We start from the raw sequence: 27,245 nt of genomic DNA on the forward strand, positions 1-27,245 counted from the left end.
GACGTTCCACAACATCTGTGACTCACGGTTAGGGTAACGCGTGGTGCCAGTGGAGACCCCATAAGTGAATAAACTGTTGCATCTCAGAGGCAGGGAGATAGCAGGTTTATACTGATAGAAATCGAACATGACAACAATTATAATATGGAATAAATAGAGAATCTCTCTTCTTTTTAATTTTTTTTAACAGTCTATTAAAAACTAATTGAATGCAGAAAGCAGAAGGTCTTACGTCTTACTATCAGGTGTGGTGGCTACTACTGCAAGAATTATTGGAATAATTTGCCTAAAAGTTTGAGGACAAAGAAAATTGTGAGGTCTCCATATCATGCGGTCCTATCTCTTTGCAAAAGATCTGAGCCATGTAGGTACCTACTCCTTTCTGCCCCAGCCCCAGCCCCCAGCAGGCTTTGGCCAGATACATTGCCGTGCTTCTCCAGAATGATCCTTAGGGAAGGCTGCTTCATCTACTGATTCTAATACAAATCACATTAGCAACCATCAAGTCTCCTTTTCTCAAATTACTTGCTCTCATTCATGGAACACGCTGCTTCTTGCTATAATCCAAATTCCATCTTGCTTTCTCTAAGCTTTTCTTCTCCCAGGTTTTCTCAGTCACATTTTGCAGTTTACCAGTTTCATCAGTCTTCTGATGTCTCTTGGAAATTTCCACATCTTTAGGAAAGTCCTGTTACTGCAGTCCCCATGGGCATATCTGGTTCTGTTTTATGCTATCATACATTCAGAATTCCTTTTTATTTTCATCTTTCCTTGCACCATGCTCTTTCCCTCTCCCTTTCCCTCTTAATTCACTTAAGCCTTTTCACTGTTAATCTTTATTCAGAAGTAAATGACCTGAGCTTAATGGCTTATTAAATCTTTCAGATATGCCATCAAATGGCTTATTTGAACTCAAGCAGTAAACTGGGGTTTAGCTCTTAGTTTTGTTCTTTACTATCTGATCAGTTCCGAGAGTTTAGTATTCTGGAGAAACGCCAGTCAGGAACGCACATATAATTTCAGATTATTTCCTGCTGATACAGTGACTTTGTTTTTTGGGGTTTTTTGGTTTTTTTTTTTTTTTTGGCCCTTGACATGGGCCTTATTTTTGTAGAAGATAGGAAACAAGTTTTCTGTTGTGTTTGTAAACTGAGGATCTAATCACTTCCCTACCTCATATCTGGTCACCAGAGTCAACAGAAGCAGACATTTGTCAAGGGCTCTCTCTTGTTCTCAGGTCTTCCATTGGAAGTTTTCTCTTGTCATCATTGTCACCTGACACTAAGGGGACAAGCATCCCATGAGCAAAAGCCATGTGCATGTGAAAAAGAATAGCTGGGAATGCCTGGCAGTGTAAAACCATTTTTAAAAATTTAATGTCAGAACATTTAATGTTCTGCAGAAACCAGCCAGTCCTAAGGACACTACAGTGGCCAAGCCATAATAATTGTTGGCTGCACTGTCTTTCTCCCGTGGGAATAAAAATGGTAGGAAATATGCCATGGAGTATGTATTTGTATAACTGAAAACTTGATAGAAGCTGCGACGATGCAAAGTATGTGAATATTATCAGGCCTTTTTATGAAGAGACAAACTGAGGGCAAAGGTTTATGACTTGTCAAAAGTAACACATAGCAGAGCAAGGAGCCCTGGGCGCTACTTCTGCTTTACAAGCCTGTAAAGAGTACACTAGTGCCTAGCTCTTGCTATGTGGTTTAGATAGGTTACACTATTAACTTCCATCCTTTTTTTAGTGTCTTACTGCTCTGATTGCACACTAGTAATTGGGGTTAGTTTTACTGGGCAGATTTTTGCTCTGGAGTTGCAAGAGCTCAGCTAGTGATACTAATTCACAGCTTTCTCAATGAGCCGATACTGAGTGAGACCAAACATATGGGAAATTGTAATACTACCTTGGAGTTCAACATGCTCTTCCCTTGATGTATTGTTTCAACCTCCTCATGTTGTTTCTTCACAGCAGGAGGCTGCCATGCAGCAGAATTACTATGGATAACACATGTATATACACTTACAGGGGTCACCCACCCTTGTAAATTGTTTATATGATATACAGCACTGTATTCATAAAGGGGAGAATGAAATGTGTTTGAATTTATACAATTTTTTTCTCCATGGGTATACAAAACTGTTTCCATATTTCTGATGGACTAAAAATTTTCCCCAGCATACAGACTCTCAGAAATACTACACACAGGAAGTGTTTTGAATCTGCAGAGATAATTTAAGTAAGTGAGAATGAAATTTGTCCAGCATAATCTTATTAATATTTTGATCTTGGCCCTACTTCTGACTGCCCATCAACAAAAAGCTCCTGTGGTATAGATACTGCTTTTGCTTGTATTGAAATTGAGCATTGGTGTTAATAAAAGAGTCAGTTTCTTGGGTTTGCTTGGGAAAGATTTCCTTCACGTGAAGCCTCATGCAAGACTGAAGGAAGGTGAAGGGGTTCATGTTATCATTAAAAAAAAAAGGAAAAAAAAAAAGAAAAAAAAGAAAAGAAAAAAGAAAAAAAAAGAAAAAAAGTTACAGTTATTCAGTGCGAGACCAGCAGAGAAGACAGGAATTCCTTACCACACAGATTCCAGATCCATCAAGGCATCTGTTTGCATTACCATTACAGTTGCAAGGAGAGCATTTTCCCGAGCTGGTACGGTAAAATCCTTCTTGGCATTCCTGCAATGAAAAAATAAAAATAAAAATAAAGTATTTCCTATGCATACATATTTGGAGAGTTGGGTTTGGCTGAGAGGCAGGGGAAAGCAAGAATTATAACCGCCAGGTCTCCCCAGAGCACACTCCACAACCCCATCATAGCAGACCACACACACGCTGCTGAACTCAAGTCTGTTCTTTCACTCTATGCCCTGGTGCTGCTTTTTTTTGCCTTACAATATTTAAGCTGTCAACATTCCTGCCTGTGTCGTGCCCCTGGCCAGCTATGGTGCCTGCCTGCAGGTGAGGAGCCGGCAGATTCTTACTGCATTTTGTACCAGAGGATGAGTTAGGTAGAAATGATGATCCTTATTCACTAAAGAAGGTGTATTTACAGGAAAGAAATAGCTATTGCTTAAAAAAGAAAAGCTTTAGGAAGTTTACTAAAAGCCAGACTTTGTACTGGCTTTGATGAGCTTTGGATGAAGATCCTAGAGGAGACAGAAACATACCTACAAAGATCAATGACCTTCTGAATGAAAGCTGGCTGGCTGCCTGCTGTGAGAGGCTATCAAAGCAGGGCTGTCTGTCTGTCTGTCTGTCTGTGAGGCTGGTGAGATGTGCCAGCGATAACCTGTTGTCATTCCAGGAAGTAATCAGTAATCAGGGAGATACAACAGTTCTTCAGACATTCTTCATGTGGCATAATAAATAAATGGGGGGAGATTGCATGAAAGGTAAAATTTTCTTGTTAATTCTTAAATCTGTGGCTGTGCTTGGTGTATATAATTTAGTACTACTGATAACTTACCAAAGCTGACCAAAACTAAACAGAAGATTATAAATATCTAAATCACCTTTTTTAAAATACTAATTAGAGCAATAATATAAGGAATCAGAAACACAAAGCTATTAAGATGCCCCTCTAAGACTGAAAAATAAAAAGAAAACTAAAGACGGTAGCTTTTATTTGATATGTTATATGTAAATTCTTGCTCTCCACTGAGGAACTTCTACCTCATTATGCAAGCCTGGTGAGACACGTGCAGGTTGGTCTCAGGAGCAACCTGTGCTATTCAAGCAACACCTGCTCACCCTGTGCAGCCTCCCTGTGTCACATGTATTCTCTTAGATCTATGCAGACTCATGAATTTTTGGATCCTAAGTCTCTTACCCTTGCCTAACTCTTGCAATGTTGTTGCAGTGCTGATGGGAAGACCCTAGTAAGTCATTTAGGTCTCCAGAAATTATTTACCACACCCTGTTTCTGCTAGCATTTACAAACACTATCCCTGAGGTGGTTGTCAGAGCCTGAGATACGCCAGGCTCTCCTGGAATATGTTTTGTGACTGCATCTAAAGCACTTTGTGTATTCTGTGGCTCTTGAGGTCACTTACTCTTGCAAAAAGTTGGAAAAGTGGAGGTTCAAGTGAATCAGAAGGGTATGATCTTACATAGTTTGCATTTGTATGAGGTATGAGGCTTCTTATGATATTGTACTGATCTAATTAGGATTAGATTTCCTTTGTAGCTCCCTTTTCCTCTTTTCCCTGGGTTGTCCTGAAATAAAGGATGGTTTCTTTTCTGCATTGGCCTAAGCATTGCTTCTCGTGCCCACTGCAAGCTATGACATGAACAGCAGGTCTATAGTATCAAATGCAGTACCGTGCAGTGATACCTCCATTGCAAATACTAGCCTGTGAGTAGTATTGCTAACTAGCCCTGATGGTGGCTGTGGCTAATTAACCCTGGCACAATGCTATGGCCATATTGCTTCTGTGGCCTGAACCTGTATGTCCGCACGGTGCTGTAGATACAGCTGTGGAGCACTGGGTAGCAAGAGCCAGCAATCCCGACATTCATCTGTGTGTTAGCTTCCATTCTCAAGGGTGGGTAGATACTTCTGTCCAGCCAGATAAGCTGTTTGTTTAGAAAATAACGGATCTTACGAGATGACTAACAACAAGCTTTAGACATGAGGTTTACAAATGAATCATTAAACCAATCTTATCCCAGAGAGCTCTGAGAAGCTGAGATGAACATAAATGGAAAACTCAGTTGCCTTTACCATTCTTACACACAATATTTTATCTGGTTTGCTTTGGAAACACTTTCTTAGATAATAGCTCCTAGGAGGAAAAGCCTTCATACCATAGCCACTTTGGGACAGCAGAAATACTATCTACTTGTACTGCTTGTTTCTTTCAGTTGTTTAGTCTTGACACAGGGCTGTAGGACTGGCTCCCACCAGACTAAGGATTTTAGCTGAATGATTACGCCACACACTGTGGAAGGGAGACAGTTAGTTTCTAAATTGAAAACAGGTTCTTATCCCAGTGTCTGTCTTGGAATTTTTCTCTCCACCCATACAGGTCTAAGGCATGTTATATTCTCTGATGCCCCTCAACTGGTGGGTGGTCCTAGCTGGTCCATTAGTGTCTGCCCAAAAACTTTCTTGGTTTTGCAGGTCTAAGCAGAATAATTTTTTACTTATGATGGTGAATACGGACAATGGAAATGTATGAGTGTGTGTAAAGGTATCTGTGCAAATCCTTCAGTCGGCCTTAAAGATCATCTCCTTTATACTTCAACTAAGGGTGTACCTGCATTGCAGCCATCAGTCAGCCTTCGTCTAGTTCACTCACCGACCAGTAGCAAGTTGGGTGCAGTTCATTGCAAGGTCACTGGTTCCAGCTGTATGGGCAGGGTTATACAGTCTTTGCTGAAGTCCACTGGGAACCAGTTTACCCCTTGTTCTGAGCAGACACACTTCTCAGTTTCTCAAGACATCTGCCTCCATTTTGGGTGCCTCTGCTATTCTCGCTGTCAGAGACCCTCTTGAAATGAGATGCAGGGTCCTAAGTCACCTGTGTATTTTTTGGCAATATTTTTTCCCCACATTATGCAATTCATCACAAAAACTTGGAAGGTGCTGATGCTCAGTATTTTAATACAGTATTTTAAACCATGGGTTGCATCAATTTAAACTAAAAATGAGGTATTGACAGTCAAGGCTATGAGGGAAGTGGGGATGAGGCGAAAATGGGATCCAGATTGTTTCCTTTGGGTTCAGAAGATTTCTCAGGCATTCTCAATTATTCTTATATATTTTTGTTGCTCTTTGCCCTACTAGTGATAATGGAGTGATCGGTTAGTTGTTCCAGGGTGCAAGCCAACATCATATTTATAAAAAGAAGTGTCAGAGTGTTGAGATAATTGAGGGATTCAAATGGCTGAACGTTCTGGGAGCACAAAATAATTGCACACAAAGCACAAACAGGTCTGGAACAAAATGGAAATACCCTCCCTGAAAAATCGTTATGTATGCAGTTGAGTGAGGAACATTTCTGTCCACTGTCTGTTTCTGAATGGGGAAGACAATTAGTAGGCCAAAATGCTAGGTCTGCATTAGCAATTATGTCTTCACAATTATTAGATTTTTTTTTGCCCAAGGGACAATGTTTGTTCCAGGTCAAGCTGAAAAGTCCAATCTAATGTGGATCTTGCTGAGCTTTTGAAAATCTTTTACACCCATGGTGCACTTATTTCCCCAAAGCCCCTTGCATCTGGATTTAATTATTACATTTCTTAAAAACAAGAACCAGCTGCAGTACTGGAAGTGCTGTGGAGCCTGTAGGCATATTCCGTTTCTTCAGACCCTTCTGCTGATATGGGTGCAAGATGGAACTGAAGATGGAAGGCAATTGACATACACAGGGTATGAGTTTACTCCCATATTATATTCAAGAAGTTCCACCAGTTTCACTGCAGCTACTCCTGATCTGTGCCTGCATAACAGGGCAGAGTCAGGTCCCCATTCCTGCCCCGCTGCCAGCTAGCAGCAGTGGTGCAGCCCGGGTAGGTACGTTTGCTGCGACCCTGCCTCTTCTGGCTTGCTTTTCCCAAGAGAAGAGTGCCGTGCTGGTAACGTGCACAAGGTGTTCTCTGTGGTTACATCTTCATCAGCCACCTAAAGAAGGGCAAGGCATGGTTTCAGACACTGCCTTATGATCATCCATACCGACTGATGGTTCATTTTCTACCTTGATTTTGCTTTTTGACAGATAGTGATTTTCCCAACAATGTCCAGGCACAGCTCAGAGCATTGCATCTGTTAGGACGTGTCCCCACAAGGCAGGCTGCGTGGGACTGTTCTTTTCTGGGCAAACACAGAGAGAGCTTCAGCACGTGAACATGGGCTGTGTTATGCTACTTGCCTAGGAGGTCCCCACACTGCTTTATTCGGTAATTCAGATGTAACCGTTGTCTCTCTCATCTAATGGTAAGAAAACATGGCATGTTTCTTTAGTTTGTAGTGGAACTTGTGACTTTCCTGTGAATATATAAAAGCACAAAGGGTCTCTTTCTTCCACAATAAAAGGCTCCCTTGGATCCACACCAGTGTTTGCTATTTCTCTTGAGTGCTGGGGTACATGAAGGGATGTGATTCAGGGTTAAATGGTCTACATTAAGACATTTCAGCCTTTGTTATATTCATTATACTCATGCCTACCAGTCTTGGGCCAGGAATCTCATTATATTTGATCCAAAACAAATCCAGAAGAAAAAGATGGTGCTTGCCTCCAGGACTGTTGTAAAAGAGGAGAGAGCTGGTGCACTTGGGGAACTGAAGCTGAAGAACAGCACTCAAAGTAGTAGTCATGACACATCAGCTGCCAAATCACTGCTAAGTTTAGTGTCAGCCGAGATCTCCTTCCAGGTCTGAGAAGGATCCTCAGTGGGCTGCATGGACGTTCAGACATGAAGGCAAAGATCAAACATTACGGTATTACTTAGTAGATTTTCACTTCAAAGGTCTGTTCAGGATAGTAAAAGTGAGTGCAGCCTGGGCACAGTTGAATCCTATAAACTCATGCACTTGTGATGAAATGAAAATTAACTTAATTAACCTAATATCCCAAATTTACCTGCAAAAATACAAAGAAGTTCTATCCTGTGTCATAAACACCTGTATTTTGTGTAGAAGGGTGATTGTTGATGCCAAGAGGCAAAAGTGCACATTTTTTTAAGTTTCTGGCAGCCTCCACACGTTACTTCTTCATATGCCAAGAGGCTAGACAAATGACTATAGCTTAATTTATGGTGTGCTACTCAAGTCAACTGTTCCTGATCATACTCTTTTAGTGTTCAGTGGAAGATAATTAAATTAATTGTTACCTATCATCTGGTGATGGTCAAGAACATACGTAGATAATTACCTCTGGCTAAGCTGACATACCACAGCTTGTTCACCTGCTTTATCTTGATGGTGTAACAAGTTCACTGGACATCTAGTTTCATTTTGAAAAGATTTTTGTGCATTTGAGTTTCCATTGTGCTGCAGTCTAACCTGTTATGTAAAGGTGGTAAAAATATTGTCAGAAGACGTATACTTAAGAGAGTCTTAGTCTGAGAACTGTGAAGTCTGGTATGATAGGCTCTCAGTCGAAACATCTATGGAGAAATGTGACACATATTTTGATTTATTTGCATAATAATATTTATCACTTGATGTTGATGGATCAACAGTTTCAGAACTGTGAGACCTTCAAAAGTCCTCACTGTCTCTTATGGAGTGAAAGAAAAGAAGAGGAAAAGAAAACTAACTACTGGAACATTTTCGAGCTTCGCATCAGAGCCCAGGGAAAAGAAAACAGAAAAATGTTGCTTCTCTGTCTGATCTAACAGGCATCATATCAGCCATAGATACCTGTCAAAGTAGGTCACATGAGTAAATAAAGCCCATGTTTTTAATGCATTGATGAAAACAATCAGACAAATTGAGTGGAGAAATGGATTCTTCCCTTCTTCACAGTTTCCCATCAAGGTTTAATGTTTTTCTGGAAGGAACAGTTTAGTCAAACAATTTAGGACTCACCATAATACTATATCCCTGAAACTCTCCATCTTTTGCTGTACAGGGGTGAATGAATACTCTAAACATCCTCCACCCGTGTTACAGTCCGTGGGTCTAAAAGAGAGACCAGGCTGCTGGAAGTGCATGGCATTGCCATGGAAACAACAGCCCTCTGCTCCTTGGGGACTTTTCCAAACCCAACCCAAACATGCTTGCTTTTGTTTATTTTTATGAGCAGTATTTGGAATTGGCAGTCACAGTTCTGAGGCCTTTTTGAAGATTGTTTGCTTAGGCCAACTTGAGATAAATAGCCTACTGCCCTTCCTAAAAATAAAGACGTTTTCCTGCTTGAATATCTTCCAGTACTTTCATTTATCTAATTATTTATTAGAAATAAGAACATTAGAGAAACAAGTCTGAGAAAGCAGTCCTCTACTCTACATTTGATGCTATTCCAAGTTCTCTGGTCTCTTCACAATAGGTAGGACTCTTTTCCAAAGAGATTCCTGGTCTTTCTCACCTACAGTAGGGTCTTCACATTCAGAAATACTCAATCCCCAGCCAAGCACTCGCAGAAAACATGCTGAATTTTCAGCTTTCTGCAGGTCCCACCTGACACATCTGTGTCAGCCACGAAGACAGTCCCAGGCTGAACCCCAGAAGAGCTCCATGCCCCAGGTGCAGTGCTGAGCTGACACAGCTGTGGCCGTGCTAGTGCGGGGGCACCCTGGCCAGCAGCCTCCACAGCTGGGCGGTGGGACTGCCTGTGTAGGAAACCCAAACCACAGCAAGCTGGGAGTCATCAGTGTGGAAACATCCACATGAGAAGAAGCCAGCTAGACACCCTTTGCATGGTTTAATTCCTTCTATACCAAAATGTGTCTGAAGTAGGTCAGCTGTGCCTGTTGCTCTCTGCTGACTGCAAAGGGGGGCTTGGAGGGCTAGCCCACGTGTAGGCACCTGTACTGCATACAAAGTCTGGGGACATGAAACCTATTGCACGTCAGGTGTGCTGTGCTGTGTAGACGTGTCCACGTTACAGCTGCTATGCCACAGATCTGGCCAAACTGCTGGACACCTTGAACCTTTGGAGAAGTGCAAAGGCTCCTGGCAGTCTGTTCCACCAGTCATCATCTTCAGGTAGAGCAAGTGGATGCATCTAACAGTGTCTAACAGGTACAACCGATTCTGTTTCTACATTTGAGTTTAGGCTGATTTTGGTAAGTTCAGAGTGTGATCATGGGATGTTTCCCTTTGTCCGGACAATGTCTCCTCTGATATTTACAGCTAGGTCTCCAAAGGAGCTGTATTATATTACCCTGCACTGGTGCCACCTTCCTCACTGAATACTTGTGCATTCAAAAATATGCAAATGAAATCTTTTCAGCCCATCTCCGAGATATGTTTTTCTTCTTTGGAGGGCACAAAACATACATATATGCTGGCACCTTTGGTAAAGCTGTAATTCTTCGGAAGAATTTTAAAATGCCACTGGACATTTGCTATCTGAAAATTAATTTTATTGCTGCTAGTAGCTCAGTCCCACTTCAACTTGATGGCTTTGGACAGCATAAAACATATTTAGGAAAGAAATCTGTAAGAAATTATTACTGACAATTTGTACTGTCATCTGAAATACTTGGTGCTCACTGCAAACAGTGACTTTAGCTCTAACACATGCCTGTGAGATACAAGATTATCCCATTTTACAAAGAATAAAACTGATCCCTGACATCATGTTAGTGCTGTCATGTTCATTCCTGGCTCAAGTTGCAATTAAGCACTGTAGATACAACTAGGAAGAAGAGGTCTAATGCTGTGAGTGACTTTGACAATCTCCAGAGCTAGTGACTAGAGTAAAACTCCCCAAATAACTACACAGCTAAGTTCTAGCACAGAAAGGAGCACAACCCCATTTCTAAGGAAACCTTTTGGTTCCCTCCAAAATGCACACTTTTAACTGCACTAAAAATACTGCTTTGCCAAACTGGGATATAAATAAACAAAGTGCTTGACTCCATGGACATCCTAGCTTAAAACCACTCTGGGTAAGCACAAATTGTACGGCTTATCATGACTGGAAAGCATTAACTGCAAAACAATATTCTTTACCTGAGATAGATACATGAATCTACTTCTGGTGTTTCATTCAGCAAGAAAGTACTGAGAGCACCAACATGACTTTTACATCTGCTTTTCAGCTCAGGACATAATTGACTTCCAGTACGTTTAAACATGGACTTTTAAAATCCAGACTGCCAGTTGTAGACTGATGGACATTTGACCATTTCTTGCTCCCTGGGAGCAAAGTAACAGACGTTTCAAATTCCTCAGGTCAAAAATGTGTTATTCATAAGCGTAGACACAAAGATTTAGTTCTTCTTCAGTCTGCTGGGAAACTGTATGCAAACAAAAAGAGCTGCAATAACACAGTACCCCACTGGCCTGGCTTTCCTGCCTTTTGTGATCTCCAGGAGAAATCCCTCTCCATTTGTTGCCAAAACACAAAATCCAGCAGATCTACAGAAGGCACCGTGCAACGACAGCTCGGTGCTGGCACATGCTACTGGTGAGCAGTGCACTCAGGAGCCCTGGGCTCGTTGCTCTCTTACACAGTCACCATGCACTTTACTGACTATAGAAAAGGTGCTTAACTGCTGAGGTTACATTTTGGCTCGAGCATTCAGCATGTGTAGTATTTAGAAGTATCTTGTGACTGCAGGGGGGGCTCAAAAGTGTGTGTGTACATGGGGATAGATGACGGTTAAGTGGTGGTGGGGAAGTATAGCTATATTTGCTCTGCAGGATCCTGGTGTTGACTCAGGAGGCTGGCTGCTGCCTTGGTCCCAGAGAACTGGATGGACTCACACGTTCACTAGAAAACCTGTGAACTGCACTTGCTGTGTAGAGTCAACAGATAGTAAAGCCCACATGCATTTCTCTCTTTTCTGAATGCATAGGCAGCTGCTCTGATGGGCCCATCAGAGACTGAGTTTACCAGCCTAATAGGGTGTTTATTAATTAATGCTCTGATTTGAATGGTCTACATGGACATGCCTTTAAGTTATGGAGATTGAGACCTAGTACTGGCAGTGGATGAACTGCCAAAAGCTTTTATCCCCATCTCACATCTTATCCAGCCAACGGTCTGCCCATCCAGGCAGTGTGTGATGCTCTGGTATACTTCACACCCAGACATTTCCACTTTTGTGGATGAGGAACTCACTGGCACTAGCTCACCAGCTCTTGCTGAAACACTTTTGTACCAAATACTGACTACAGCTGAGAAATAATGTTAAGTAAGTCTTGGGAAGAATTTGACTGATAAAGGTTAGAACTATGCTGGTATTGTCCGTTCCCAGGAAACTACATATTTTACAGGTACAGTAGCTCATATAAAGTATATGAGAATTATGCATCAGCAGGTAATCTGGCTTTCCTATTTGGCTTAGCTAACCATGAAAGACTATCTTGATACACTTAACTACTAGATAACAAATCACTGAACCCAGCATCAGCTGCCAGACGCGTCTGTATGATCAGACTCCTGATTCCTGTTTTCCAAAAGGGTAGGGCAGTCAGTGATAACTGCATGAAAACAGTACTTGTAATATTATTTGCCGCTTTGAATATTATTTGGCATTGCTTGTCTTCTTTACAGCTTTTATTCTCATCCATTCAACTCTTGGACACGACTGTTCACAAGATCACCAGCAATGTATAATCAAGAAATGCAGTGCAAAGCTCTGCATTTTTTCCCATAATACCTATGGGAAAAGCTTGGGAAGGTGGTCTCTGTCTCTCAACAGCTGAAATGGTTGAGATAACAGATGGCTGCATTTAAACACTTTGACTTTTGTTACTCCTCCAACCTGTGAAAAGGATCCATCTGTACACCTGCATTTGACCTGACTATGGTAGGCCATGTGGACAAAGGATCTGATGGATCCTATGTGAAGTATATGACCTGGGGTAAAATTTGCCTAATTAAATCCTCTCTGCTTTGTTTTGTTCTGAATTTTTGAAGCAGGAGAGAGAAAATATTTCTAAAAGGTGTCCTTGGGCTCTATATACAAGTATTTGATGACAGCTCTGGTATTGTCCTAACTGTCATTTGTATTCCTGCTACTTTTTTTACAGTCATAACTATATAGTTGCAAATAATTTGTTTATCAATTTCTTCTAGCTCTCATGTCCCCCAAATTTGGATGGATTTGAATTTGCCAAAGGAGAAAGAATAATCATATGGATAGAGATCTGCGCAGTTACATTTCCTCAAAAGCATAGCGAGTCCTTGTAGCAATGAGGGGTTTGCCGCAGACAGCAAATTCCAATAGGTCCGTTTATATATAGTGAGACATTGATTAAATCCATGGCTCCTCAGTTTATATTTATAGCACACATTCACTCTAGTTTTTATTTATAGGCTACCTTTTAGTCTTGTCTATATTATATGTCTCTCTTGTTGGCAACGAGGCTTCAATGTCATTTAAACAGTCTTACAGTAAATGCCAACCAGATGAGATGGTTGTTCATTGGCCCTTCTTGGGGGAGGCCTCTGTACTTCTGTTGGGCTGTTTCTATTAATGGAGCATCTGAACATTGTGCTTATGGGCTGTGGATCTCCACCTGCCCTCCATTGGCTCCCACAGCCTTTCTGCTGCTGTCTTGTTCTCTACTCATGCTTGTGTCCTCCCTGTCCTGCTTTCCATTTGTCCTCTTACTCCTCCACTTTGCCTTTCCCTGCACCTGGTCCTAATCACTCACACACTTCATGACAAACCTTTCACCTCTAATCTACTAACATCTTTGCAGCAATAGTTTCATTATGTTGTTTGAAAGTAACATAAGGAAAAATATTCCTTCTCACTGAACAGATGAAAAACTCATCACCTTGTTTCTGTGCGTTAGCTCCTCCGTCCCTAACTATGCTCATAAGGATATTGGGGCTCAAGAAAACAATTCTTGTGTGACCATGAACAGTATTCTTTCACTCAGTTTCTGTATCTGTAAAACGGAATAATGACCATAGTCACACAGAATCTCAGAATGGTTGAGGCTGGAAGAGACCTCTGGAAGTCATCTGGTCCAACCCCCCTGCTGAAGCAGGGCCACCTAGAGCTGGTTGCCTGGGACTATGTCCAGATGTACCCAATGTAATCCCAGATTACAGTGTCCCAGATGTACCCAATGTGATCCACAGCAGTGACACAACTCAACAACTTCATGTCTTTTAAGAGAACTAGTCAGAACCACCAGGAATAATGAATATCCCCACATGGGCAGGTAGTCATGATTTGCTTGTTTCAGATGCCTGCAGTGAATATAAAGCTGTTGCTCTACCCAAGACTTCCAGTCTTTTTAATCCAGTGCTGAAAGAACTTTTTTGGCTTCCAGCTAAACACCCATGCTTTAAAGCCATTTGCATAGTTACACAGCACTGCTTGGCATTGTGCCATCTTCCCTTTTTTTTCCCTCCATTCTTCCTAAGGGATAGACCACACTCTGGTATTTGAGGGCAACTTTTATGAGTGACCCGCAAGGATTTACTGCTAAAGCATACCAGATACATGAAAAAGATTAGTCAAAGAGGCTAAGGAGAAAGATTTACATGTCAGTGTTAAAATTTCACATGAAAAGTTGAAACTAACTCTGTAGGAGAGCTTTTAAGATATTTAAGGAAAATCTGTTTTATTCAGTTCATAAGAAGAGGGAAATATGAATATGGAAAAATCTATTTGATATAGAAGTTATTTTTGTTAAAATATCTTTCAGGGCATTTGTTTTTGTTAGCTACAATGATTAAACCATTTTCCTCTTCTTGAAAAAACAAATGAAGAGCTGGAGCTCTTACTGAAGGTACAAATAATATTAGTTCTGCTGATAACTTCCCCTTTTAACCTGCCCTGTTCATTTCTCTTAGTTTGCTACATGCATCTTCCTAGACCAGGTCTTGTGGCTATGGAGGTGGTTGCTGTGAGTTCTTCCAACCACTGAGTTAAACTATAACTGATTTTAAAAATAAAATGCCCTGGTGATGTCGTTTCTAAGAGCTGTCATCCTTCACTGTAGCTTAAGTTATCATTTGAAGAAATAAATGGATTTCAAATTCCCAGACCTCAAGTAATAGCAAATTCAAGACTGTCTTTGTACCTGGACTTATAAATCCCTATGAAGTGACATTTCAGAGGGATATTTGTCTTTCTCTGGAGAATGAAGATCTCAGAAGTTAGTAACTGACCTGTTGGCCAGACATGCTCTACCATCAAAGTCGTCATAGAGATGGACAAAAGTCCTGCTCTGCACCACGAGGTACTCCACAACGTGCAGACAAAAGTATACATCTACTCTGCAATTTTAGTTTTTCTTCATTTATTTTTGCTAAATTTATCTGAGCTTTGAAGCCTCTAAAACCTAGAGAATTAAAAACAAACAAGCCTGCTCACCAGCTTCCCCTTAGGCCTCCAAGCTCTATTTATAATTTCTATAAGCCTTCATTACCTCTGATCTACAGTATCAAATTTTTCTGAACTAGAAAGGTCACATTCTAACTGTTATTACTGGAGAAATTAATTCAGTGTGTGACATCATAGCTAGACTGTTAATTACCCCATTTAATAGGACACTACAGCTGTTAGAGAACTGTCTGCATGCAAAAAACCACTCTGTAGTATTTACCATTTCAAGGGCAGAAACCTCATGAAAATTAGCCTTTTGTAATTTCAAATTTGTTTTTAAAGTTGTAAACATTTCTGAGACGAATACATTTTTTAGCTTAGTCTCCAAATCAATATTCATGATAGTTTTATAATAAGCACCCTGGTGTAGTACATTAAATTCCTGTATTGTTCTCTTAAATTTTTGACATTGTTAACTGTGAAATATTTATTATTTCCAGTGCCCCACTAATGCTGTAAATTAGAAATTAACCAGAAGTTGGTGAAGAGTTTTGAGCACAATGCTGGTTATCTTTTTTTATGCAGTAATCTTGACAGGTATCTCAGTTCTAATTGCATTTAATGAGATTAAAAACGTGAAGCAATTACATGAATTAATTATACAATAACAAGCTTTCTGTTATTTAGCTTGCAAATGTAGAAGCAAATTCTTTTTGCTGAAATAGTCATTCAGTGAAAACCCCTAATATTGTTGCATATTCTTATTTTTAAAATTAAATTCTAAGATGAGGTAGGTTCAATGACAATCAAAGCCTCACTGAGTGCATTTGCCATAGATCCGGGCAAATTAAAAGTGGGGTTTTCTAAGTAAGTGATATGAAATGCTCATTAAACCTGCAGTAGTGTGTTTTAGTGAAGCTCAGTAATTTGAATCTTCAAACAAACAAAAAATAAAACAGTGACACTGGTTTTGAATCTGTGATCTTTTTCAGTAAATGAACTGTTCAATGAGTGATGAAACAAATGAAGCCTTATTTTCTGTTACTAGTGTCCCTTCTGTCATCCCATGTGTGTGGATTTCAACATTATCGCTTTTTTTCTGCATCCCCAGTGATGCTCCCACCTGAGACCACAGGGCTACAACTGGTCCTGAGCCATGCACACTGTGTTTGGCCAGTCTGCAGGCGCTAAAGAATATATCTGATGACTGAATTTAATCTGGTTTTCCAACTGTTGCTGTGTTCAGCAACAGCTTAGCACTGTAAGATCTCCATCATTTATATATACAAAGGGGTTGAGCTCTCCTCAGAATTTACTGAAATAATTGTGATTGCCTTAAGAGAGATAGGACAAGGCTCTAATTTAATTTGAAAACTTCACTTGCTGACTTATCCCTGACAACTGGCAATATTTATGTATCACCTGAGAAGCTACCAAATCATCAGCTTCCAAAACAGAAATTTATTTTTTATGATAATAAAGACCAGGTTATGTTGCTGATGGAAACTGTCTTTATGAAGTTTTAGACAAAGAGCTCAGAGATTGCTAAAACTAGCAAGAGTGAAACCAGTTGCTACAATTCTAGGTGAAACCCTGCTGGTGGGGGAGATACAGAACAAAAGTTACTTCTATTTATCCCTGGTGCATAGTAGAGCTAGGAGTTGGAAGGAAAGTTGTCATCATTTAGCCCCAGCTGGCAACTAAGTACCACAGAGCCCCCAGCCCAGTGGGATGGGGAGGAGAATCTGAAGAAAAAGGTAAAACTCATGGGTTGGGATAAGGACAGTTTACTAAGACAGAAAAGGAGGAAGGAAAATAGCAAGAACAATACTAATAAAAGAATATACGAAGCAGGTGGTACACAGTGCAATTTGCTCGCCACCTGGAACCCAATGCCTAGCCTGTCCCCAAGCAGCAATTCCTCCTCCCTGGCCAGCTCCCCCCCTTACATACTGAGCAAGATGTCATATGGTATCGAATACCCCTTTGGCTAGTTTAGATCAGCTATCCTGGCTGTGTCCCCTCCCAGCTTCTTGTGAAAATTAGCTCTATCCCAGCCAAAACTGAGGACATGAGTGAATATAGCTAATTGCACATGGGTAATTGCCAAACCAATAAGCAAAGCTGAGAATGAGCAACAGGAAAAAATGACAAGGAATCCCCTCCCCAGCCCACTGTCACTCTGTGTTCTTGTTCCTTGAGCGGAGTTGTGCATGCCTCCCTTGCAATAGTGACAGAGTAATGATGATTCCCACAAAAAACAAGCAATAGCTTAAAGCCAGGTGGCTTTATGCAGAGCAACGACATTATTACCTTGACTAAGTAATTGTATGTAATTTTTAAAAAATTTCCTGTGTTGAAAATATTTCCAGACTGTTACCTCTTCCCAGTCCAAGTGGAAAACAAAATGCCATTCAGCAACAGAGATGGGGTTGGATCCAACATAAACATTTCTCAGCTAGGCATTCTCCATAGAAGCGCATAGTAATTTTTTCCATATACAGTGAGAAAGACAAAGCCTCTGCTTAAAAGGCATTCTTCTTCCAAAAGGGAGGGAGTATAAATGTTTTAGCTGTCTGCAAGCTGGCCAAGGATTAGAGATTAATACCAGCCTCTGCTCTAATATAGTTATTACTACCGTCACTACGTAAAAAACTTACTCTTACAGATGATCACTATTGGAAAGAGAAAATCTGCAGTTGGAAAGGGAGCTATTTGATTTTTGTCTTTCAAACAAAATGCCAAGTTTATTCAAGCAGAACAATTTACAGGAAAAGGGAGAAACAATTTTGTAGTGTTTCCTCATTAACCACCCTCCACCCAATCCCCACAAAACACTTCACATGAGATGTGGGTACTGAGCCATACTTTCTCCTCTTGAGTCCCCCAGATAAGTGAGACATAATCAGTTGGCAAAATACAGCACTCCCTGAGAGATTTCCAGATAGAGACAAAAATTTTCAAGGGATCAGAAATAAAAGTGGCCTTTAAATCAAATATGACTGTGTTCATGGGACACTGTTAAAGCTGAAAGGGTAAATCTCAAGCTTTGTTTGATTTCCCTTTTGCAGCAATTTCCCCCTACCCCAGATTTCTAGTATTTACTGGTTTGATTTTGCAGCTCTTTGAAATATTGGAATTGCAGTGGGGACGTATAGTGATCTACTTGACCAATAGCCAAGGCATCAATTTAAAAGCCTGTTAGCATGAAACACAAGCCACAGTGTGAAAAACTTGAAAGATCAAGAGAAAGAGCTTTCATGTATCACTCCATCCCAAGGGTGGCCCAACTGCAGACAGAACGGGCAGCTGCTGGGGATGGCTGATGGGAAGGTGCCATGTTTCTGGGCTGTTCTCCCAGCACAGTTTTCCCCTTGATAGTGCCAGTGCTTTGCAAATGTGATGAGAGGAAGGGAAACAGTTTGGCATGGTTAAATTTGTACTGCAAGCCTTACATCCAGCATGGAGGTGGGCAGAGGCTGTGCTCTGAAAGGAGAGAGGAAAGCCCAGGGCTCAGGAGAAGGGATAACCTATCCTGATCTCTCACGGCCACTCTGTCCGTGGCTTGTTTCATCACAGCCATGGACTGATAATGGAGAAATTAGTTTCTTCTTGGCTCAAAGAGGGTGAAGAGTAGCTTCATCAAGAGAAAAAAAACCCATCCAATCTCTTTACTTATGTCTCACAAAAATCCCTTGCTCAAACCTCTGCTTCCAGCTGGCTTAAAAGTAATTAGTTGGTGCTTTAGTGATGCTGTACAGCCTCTGCAGACAATCCTCCCCATTGATGGGAAGTAGGGAGCCACAGAAAACCACAAACCTGCAAAACCCCACAAAATCCCTCTGACCTTAAACTATGTCTAGACCTTCAACACCTGCCCCCCCCCCCCGTTGAATAGATCTGTGCCAGGTACTGGTGCTCTGGAGACCTTGCCAACCCTCAATGGGCCAGGCTATGTTAGCTTTTCTGGGGCACATTGGTATGTAGGATTTTAATAGCTGGAGTAGCTGGAGGGCTGTGCTGTGTTTTGCCCTGCCAGCTCTTTTCTTTCTTTTTTTTTTTTTTCTTTTTTCTTTTTTTCTTTTTCTGCCTGTTTTTGGATACTGGAGCAGATTTTTTCTGGGCAAATGCTTGCTTCCTCAGAGTGCTTTCAGGGAAAGGTCCCTGGAGCCAAGAGGGGGGAAGCACAGCATAAGGGAGTCATGAATGGCAGGCTCTCTGTGGCTCTCCATGGGTTATCATCCTGGCTCAGAGGTGGAAAACCAGAGAGGTGGGAGACCCTAGGATATATTGGCCTTGCATTAACCTTGGCAGAAAAGAAGGCTGCTCATCTCTTGCTGCTCTGAAGACGTTTCACACAACAGTAACCGGATGCATTGTAGGGTGGTAACAGGGTACAACACAGCCCAGAAATGATTTGGTTTAGTTGCCGGTTCTGTGTGCTTTTTCTTCCACCTGACACCAATGGTGAAAGGTTGAATGAGTTCATTTTTATTCATTTTTTTTGGGAAGACAGAGACAAACAATGATTCAGAGCCTTAGAGTTTCAGCTAAAATGGCTATTTTTACAGATCATATTGGAAGTTCTTTATGCAGGTAGAGTCTTTTTATTCAGTAATTATTAAATTATGTTTCAAAATAACATTCAGGTATGTCAGTTCTTCCTATGCTCCCTGGCTTCTATATGTCATAACTTAAAAAATATCATTTTAGTTCTTCTTATAATCATGTAAACTTGGAATAGTAATTTCAAAAATATTTTTCACAACTCTTTATTATTCTTTGGCTCATATTAGGTATGTTAGTAACTCTTGAATGCTGGGGTTTTAGCACTGTTTCTCACTGGTTTGTCTTAAAAGAAAAAAAGGAGCTCTAGTATTTCTGAAGTATTTATTTTAAGAAAATAACCATCTAAAGAACTGCACAATACAGCTAAACAGGAATGACAAAGCCAGATCATATTAACTACATTTTAGTCAATCTCTGTTTGCATTGCCAAATGCACATTGTATGTATCCTGACTGATAATTAGGAAAATCTCTTTGAGATCATTTAACGACAAAGAATTAGATTTCAAAAACTGTGCAGCTCTAACAGCTTTGTATAGAGTACTATTCAGCAATTGTTGAATCTTGCATTAGGATGCATAACCCAAACATCATGGTGGTGTCTGAAAATAAACTGGGATCAGATCCAAATGTTCAAGAGGACCTATTAAAATATAAAACCCAAAGGTGTCTATATTTTGGTGTTTGAAATCTAAGTCCAGAAGCAAATTGTAAATTATCAGTGGCTGGTTATATATTACTCAGAAACTAGACCTATTTTACACAGCTCTTGAACACTAGGAGCTCTAATTGTTATCAGTTTAAATCAGGACAAGTTCTCCTTTAGAAACCAATTCTTTTATTGTTTCTCATGCCTCCTGGAAAAACTGGACTTTTAATTCCTTCCTTGCTTCCCATGTCATGAATAAGAGTGGGTATGAAATGCCTTTTATTGGTTTTCACAGCCCTGAATAAGCTTTGGGGCACTTTGCTGGTACTTGCCCAAAACTTTGTGGGAACTCACTGCAGTGGAGTTAAATTGCTTTGTTCTCGGGGGTGCTTTATGCATCTTCTTGAAATGGAGAACATTCTCCACTACCCATCTGCTCTGTCCTGTGCTTCCATTTGCTTCAGCTTCCTATGATTTAAAAGGTTTGGGGTCTGGTGGCTCTACTCCAAGCATCTGATTTTCATTAAAGCTTTGATGAGAAACTTAAGCTGGAATCACAAACATCTGCAGTAAAACTTCCTCCCCACTAATAGACGTTTCTCAGAACATAACCTTGTTGTACCAGAAAAAAACAGCAGCTAGAAATCCAAATTGCCCATTATGGAAGTTAACCTAACATAACCTCAAGGGTCTGAAGTGGATTCATTTAAAGATCTGCTTTTTAAAAGGTAGATGCAGTTCCCATTAGCTTAAAAGAATATAAAAGTTTCTGTCAAGCTAAAACCCTTTTTGGCTCACACCTCAAGATTAGATCTTCTGCTGCTTCTTTTAATGCTAGTTTGTTTTGAACAGATTAATGCCACAACTAAGGATCAAATTGTGGTTTCTCTAAACAGTCTCCAAGACTTTCTGTTCCAGCTTTTACAGGGGAAGGGATGAAGGCACTTTGGTGATAGTTTGAGTCTTTGTTAACAAGTGGCTGATACTTCCGATTGCTCTCTTTTTATATATTTAATGTAAGCCATTTTAGAGAGGTGAGTTTGTCACAAGTCCCGTGCTAATAATTGCTTATCACTTTAGAGAACCAAAAAGAAAGCACCTTAAATACTGTTTCTTGCATTTGAAAATTTAAATCAGCAGCTGCTAGTAGGAGTCAGGTGGGAAAAAATGATGTCAAACATGTCATTTTAACATGTAAGCTCCAACAGATAACTTCTATCTCTTACTTTCTCTTATAGTAAATGGCTAATTTTGTCTTGGCTATAATTGTTTCCTTTAAAGGACTTCTTTTGCCTCTTTGCCTTTTCCCTGAGCCAAACCCACTGATGCTGGAAACAGTTTTCCTCTTCTATCCGTCCAACAATATCATGCCTTCCTTCACTCTGGGAATTGGCTTCCTGCCCTGTCCCAACTATTTCATTTTTTTCTTTACTCTTAAGGCTCTTGATTATCTCATTCTTGCTCTAATTTTTTCTCTCCTTTGTCTTCTTCCTGCTTTAGTTTGCTTCCTTTCCCACTATTTCCTTCACTTCTTTCCACAGAGGACATTTGAAATTATCTTTTCTTGCTTGGCAAGTGTCTCCACAGAATGTCTGTCTTCCCTTTCTTCCACTAATCCTTCCCACACTCACCTCCTATACTGGGCTCTCTTTGCTATTTTCTTGACCTCATGTAGTCATTTACATCTGAATGACATGAGTCTTTTTCTGGATGTCACCTTACATTAATTTTGCATTACAGTGAGTGACTGCACAATGTGAAACACAGGGCATCATTTGCCATACTCTCTAGTATTTGAAGTCTTGTACCATTGTTTATTCTCAGTTTAGACACTGTAAGGAACTTTCTTCCTACTGGGGAACAAAGTCTACACCTATATAATTAAAACCATCATGTTACTAGAATTTACAAACACAAATGTTGACAGTGGCAGGCTTCAGACCAAAATGGTAATGTATGACTTGCCTCTTATTTTAAAGGCATGTGTTTGACAGTGGGATATAACAGTTCTCAGAAGTTACTTCTGGTTTTCAGTTTTAACTCTGTGCCTCACCAAAACTGGAAGTGTCTCACCACCCCCTCTCCTTCTGCTGTGTCCAACCTAATGAGTGGAACCCCAAAACAAAGATTTCTGATGTTTGCCACTCACTTGTTTGCTTTCATTTGACATGTCTGTCAATTTTAAATCCTTTGCTTCCATCTCTGATGAATCTTCCTTGTAAAATCTTTATTTGGAAAAATCAATCTCTGACTTAATGCCACCAACGTGGTCAGGTTATACTGATGAGCTGGATCCAGCACTTTGTGCTCACTCTTCTTCTCACTATCTGCCCATACACGTCAGAATTCGGCACTATAACATCTCCCCCACGTCCCCTTATTGTCTTTGTGACCCAAGGAACTTAATCATCCTATGTAGCACACAACCCACCGAGTACTTTTTATATTGATCTCTTGATAGACAATCCAATACAAATGGATAAGGTCTCAGGTGCTTAATTACCTTTGAAATTAAAATTTGTAACTAACTTGTAGTCTGAACTGGGTCACCTTCAGTTTCCAGTTGTTGCATACGATGAGACCTTCTTTTATGACTCTAGTGAGCCTATTATTAATTTTTTTTTTGCCTGTGTATGTGCTTACATAATAAGTTCACATTTTTTTTCTTAACCTCTCTCTCTGAGCTAAGCAGATTGGATTGTGGAGTCTCTCAGCTACCTTCCTATTCCTAACACTGTAATACTTTTCATGATATTTTTCTGAATAATTTTCATCAATTTATAAGCATTCTTCTTGAAATAGAGGCAGAGAGCTAGCTACATTATTCCATGGTGATCACTACTAGTGCTCATTACGCAGGTGACATGACATTTCATTGGGTGGAATCTAGTCCAGTAAATTTAAACACTTACTTACATTTTGTGCCCCAGCCTTTAGCTGATTAATAAAGCTGTCCTAAAGTGAGTATCCAACATAGTCCTTACAGAGGAAGAGGCTCCTTTGAGGGCCTCCAGGGAAGACAGCAAGGAATTAGAGGTTTTAAAAACCTGATGTCTCCATTACTGTATGAGGAATTTGGGTTTATACTTGAAGACAGTGCCTGATTTGGATTGGAAAAATTTAGGCACAGTTTATGTGCCTAGTTTAGGTGTACTGGATCACATATTGATTAACAACCAGGGCACGGAGCTACTAGACATTGCTGAGGTCCAACTCAAACTCACAGTCTGCTCTGTGAGTGCGTACAGTATATTAACATAGCATTGAAAATGTAGTTAGTCCTCTTCTCTCTGTCATCAAGAGGCTTTCATGCAAATCCAAGGCACAGAAAAGCCCCACATTAATGTTAATTTTGAATTTTTATACTACTTATCCCAGTTCTTCTGAGAGAATATGGGAAAGGAAGAGGAGTGTAAAACAGAAATATTCAGTAATATGTATTTACATTAGTTGAGGTCTCCTGTTCTTCTATAGGTTCGTAGTATCAAACTTTTACCAAGATTTGAGAGCACCCCACCAGTTATAGCTTGGAAACTCCCATCAGCCCTGTTTCAGACCTTGCAAATTTCTGAAGGTGTTGTGTGGAGCAGAATCATGTGTGGGGCAAATGCTGACCAGCACCTGCCCCAGACGCTGAAACATCATGATTTCCATCTGCTCTGATCTGTGCTCCAGGTTTACAGTGGCGAGTTTTACGTCGTGGTTGACTGGCACCACAGTCCACCATGAAGTACCGTCCATGGCTCTGTAACTCTGCCTCATAAATCTGCCCCCTTTGTATAATTTGGCACCATTCAACATGACTAACAGCCTCTGTCTGCTCGGGAGAGCTATAGGCCTGAGTCAATATTTAGATGAAGTTGCTGAATCAAACCGCACTGTGTAAGGGAGTTTACTCTGTGGTTCACTGTGAGCTGCGGGTTAAGAACTCGGGCTTTGAAAGAGGCTAACTCAAACCTGCTGGGATAAACCCTGTTCCCAGGGCTGAGGGAGGGGAGGTGGGCTGTGGGAGAGGGAAGCTCTCTGAGGACCAAAGGAAATGCTCCTTCCTTGGCTGAGAGACTAACACATCATCGCTCTCTGGCCCCTACATCAGCCTCCAGGCTTAGAGCTGGTTCCCCAGTTCCTGTTGCCAGCTACATACATGGATCAATGGGTAAGCAGGTTCTCGCTGTTGCAGAGCCATCAGCCCTATCCCAACAGAGCATCCTACTGGGCCTCCCTGGAAATTGCCATGGAGGTGGGCCCTGAAATGCAATAGCAAGGTGAACCTGCAGCTAGCAAAGGGGCCTGAAATCCTGGCTCCTTCCTCATGAAACCATAACATCCTGCAGCCACGGGCCTCGGCCTGAAGATAGCACGATCATTCATTCGCAACATGGGATCCAGAGTCTAAATGCTGCCATTGTAGGGGCTGAAGTAAACTGCCAGAGCAAACACCAGTTAGTGAGTCTGTTAGATCAGACTGTATAAATGAAACTGGGGAGGATTGAAATGGGTGAAAGAGACTAAAATGTCATTCCTCTCAAAGTGTCCAATATATCTCACAGCACTTTCCCAAGGTAAAGTCCAATATATTGAAGTGAAGCAATGTGACCTGTGTCTTTGGTAAAACCATACTACACAATCATATCGAGAAAGCCTAATTATCACTTATGCCCATTATCCTGTGAAAAGCAGCTACAAAACCCATCTGACTCTTAAATCAGGCATTTCATTGAGGGACTTTCCATGTTGTAAGCAACAGGTGGCAACGCAGCTTCCCAGGGCTGATCCCAGGCCGGGGGAGAAGAGCTGTACATCCCACGTCACAGAGCCCGTCCAAGCCCGGGATGGCTCTCGAGAGCCATTATGCCGAGCAGAGCAGGGTTTAGCCTCCAGTTTTCTCACACAGGTCATGTTTCGCGCGGAGTCCCTGGCAGGGTGGGCAGGCATTTCCCGACGCTGCCCAGCTGCTTGGAGCCGGTACATTGGGGGGACGAGCGCTGCCCAGCCCCACGGTAACCCCAGCTGTCTGAAGGGCTTGTGCGCTTATTTCCGTGGCTGTTAGTTCTGCCAATTCGAGCGTAGGGGGAAAACTAGCCTTGTGATATCAGAGACTGCAATCTTGATATTGTCATAGTGACACGGCTGTGCTACTCTCACCTCATTTTTGGATGGTATGCTAGAAGAACTACTCTTTCCCTTCCCATGACCTTATGTAACTCAATTTGCCTCCTACTTCATGTCTCCCACGCATGAGACATTACTTTCCCCCCCTCCCAGTGTATGCTGGAGTAATTTATTGTTTTCTCAAGCTGTATTTTTGTAGTCCATTCCCAATGCAGCCTTGCTAGAATGAGGAGTATTGACCAATCCCAAAACACAGGCGTTGCAGGAAAATATTCCACTGTGAAATTGCTTCTCAGATCTCTCTAATTTCATTTGTCACTAATCCCAATCTCACACTTTTTGGAAGTCTTAAAATCTCTGCAGGTGTTTTCTCTGCAGGCAGTTCCCCACACACATCTGATTTATTATCCCCACTCTCATCGCAAAACTTCAGATTGTGGCATTCAGAGGCAAAAGCACAAACTTCCACAGTACAGTGTTTGCCACCAAAAGACAGAGTCTTTCTGGAAGTTTAATGAATTACAATTCCAAGAACTACAACAAGGCAAGCAGAAAAGTGTTGTGACAATTAACCCTTGTAAAATAGCTCTGTTTGGACAGGCCTGTTTAGTTATGTTGGCAGGAAAGTTGGGAGACGTGCTAAGCCAGCCTCACTGCAAAGTACAGCAGCTGTCTGCTCACAGCAGGCAGGGCATGTGTACATTTTGAAGTCTGAACTGTATCTCTCCAGTCCCGAAATGCAACGTCTCAGACCCCCCGCAAAAAAATCCTCCGTTATCACTTTAAGGATCGAATGATTAAGCTAACATTAACCAGATGGGAGCTTCAACACAGACAGATGAAAGCAGAAAAGCGCAGACACTAGAGAGAGAAGGGAGTTACTGTACCTCAGCAAAAGGCACCCAACTTCCAGTAGCTACTGCCTGCTGCTGCCCTCTGATAACAGTGGCTTCTTGCGCGCTGACCGCTGAGCTACCTTCAATGTCAAACTGAAAAACGCCTCCCTCACTCGAGGCTGTGCTGGAGGAGAAGCATCTCAAAAGGAATAATATAGGAGAAACGAGGGGCCAGGCGGAGATCAAAGCCATTTCCTCCCCTTACATCCAGCAGTGGTCTTCTAGCGTCTCAGTAATTGTTTACCCTCTTCTGCAATCAGCCCCCCTTGGCTTAGTGGTGCCTCAGTTATTTTAACTTTCTTTCAGCGTTCAGTTTCCAGATGTGGCACTTCAAGGCAATCTAACCAGATCCTTATTTAAAGGAGAAAAAAAAAAGAGGAAGAAAAAAAAAAGGAAAAGAAGGGAAGAAAAGCGCTTTTGCTGCCTCCCTCGTTCACTCTGTGCCTGTGGCTCCTCTTTTTCCCCAGAGGCTCCAGCTCAATAACATACAGATGGGCAGTGCTTAAGCAGAGAGTGTCAAACAGAGATTGTATTCCAGGAAAGCACCGCTGGCTCCCCAGCCACCTTATCTCCCTCTGTCAGGATACAGACTGACGCTCTGCTCGGTGCTCTGGCTTCCTTCACATGTTCACATCATTCTCTTTTTTACCTTTCGTGTCGAGACCCTCCCACTCAAACTTTGCTGTTCAGAAAGTGAGGTCACCCTTTCCTCCCCCCCCCCCCCCACGCCACACCCCCACAACTCCATCCGACTGCTCCGCACGAAGCATTGACTCTCGTGACTGTCTTTTTTTTTTTTTTAACATCTCCAGTTTATTCAGTGGAAGGCAGAAAGGTGCCAAATATATTAAAAAAACCACTAAACCAACCTTTTCTTTTGGCATGGGGGAGGGGAGGCTGTGGGCGGAAGGAGGAGGAGGAGGAGGAGGGAGACTAGGGCTGTGCCATGGGCTAATAGGGCTAAGTGGTTTCTCTAACATGCTTCATTCAGATCCTTTCCCTCAAGCCCACCTCTCAGCTTCTCGTCGGCTTGTGAAAAAGAATATCATTCACTCTGATTTTGGAAAATGACTTCATTCCTCAGACTCATGA

The 27,245-nt window shown here is 41.4% G+C and overlaps 1 protein-coding gene across 1 annotated transcript in view; it reads right to left on the reverse strand.

The window, feature by feature from the left end:
- Nucleotides 1-26,787, reverse strand: part of LAMA4 (laminin subunit alpha 4) — a 102,431-nt gene extending 75,644 nt beyond the window's left edge. Inside the window, exons 1-2 of the mRNA XM_075747923.1 lie at nucleotides 26,145-26,787; nucleotides 2,593-2,694 (exon numbers count right to left, since the gene is read on the reverse strand). Coding sequence (XP_075604038.1) covers nucleotides 2,593-2,694; nucleotides 26,145-26,345 — 303 coding nt within the window. The 5' untranslated portion in view covers nucleotides 26,346-26,787. The remainder of the gene's footprint in view (nucleotides 1-2,592; nucleotides 2,695-26,144) is intronic.
- Between the last annotated feature and the right edge of the window lie 458 nt (nucleotides 26,788-27,245).

The sequence above is a fragment of the Balearica regulorum genome, chromosome 3, assembly GCF_011004875.1.
Source record: "Balearica regulorum gibbericeps isolate bBalReg1 chromosome 3, bBalReg1.pri, whole genome shotgun sequence".
Taxonomy (NCBI): domain Eukaryota; kingdom Metazoa; phylum Chordata; class Aves; order Gruiformes; family Gruidae; genus Balearica; species Balearica regulorum.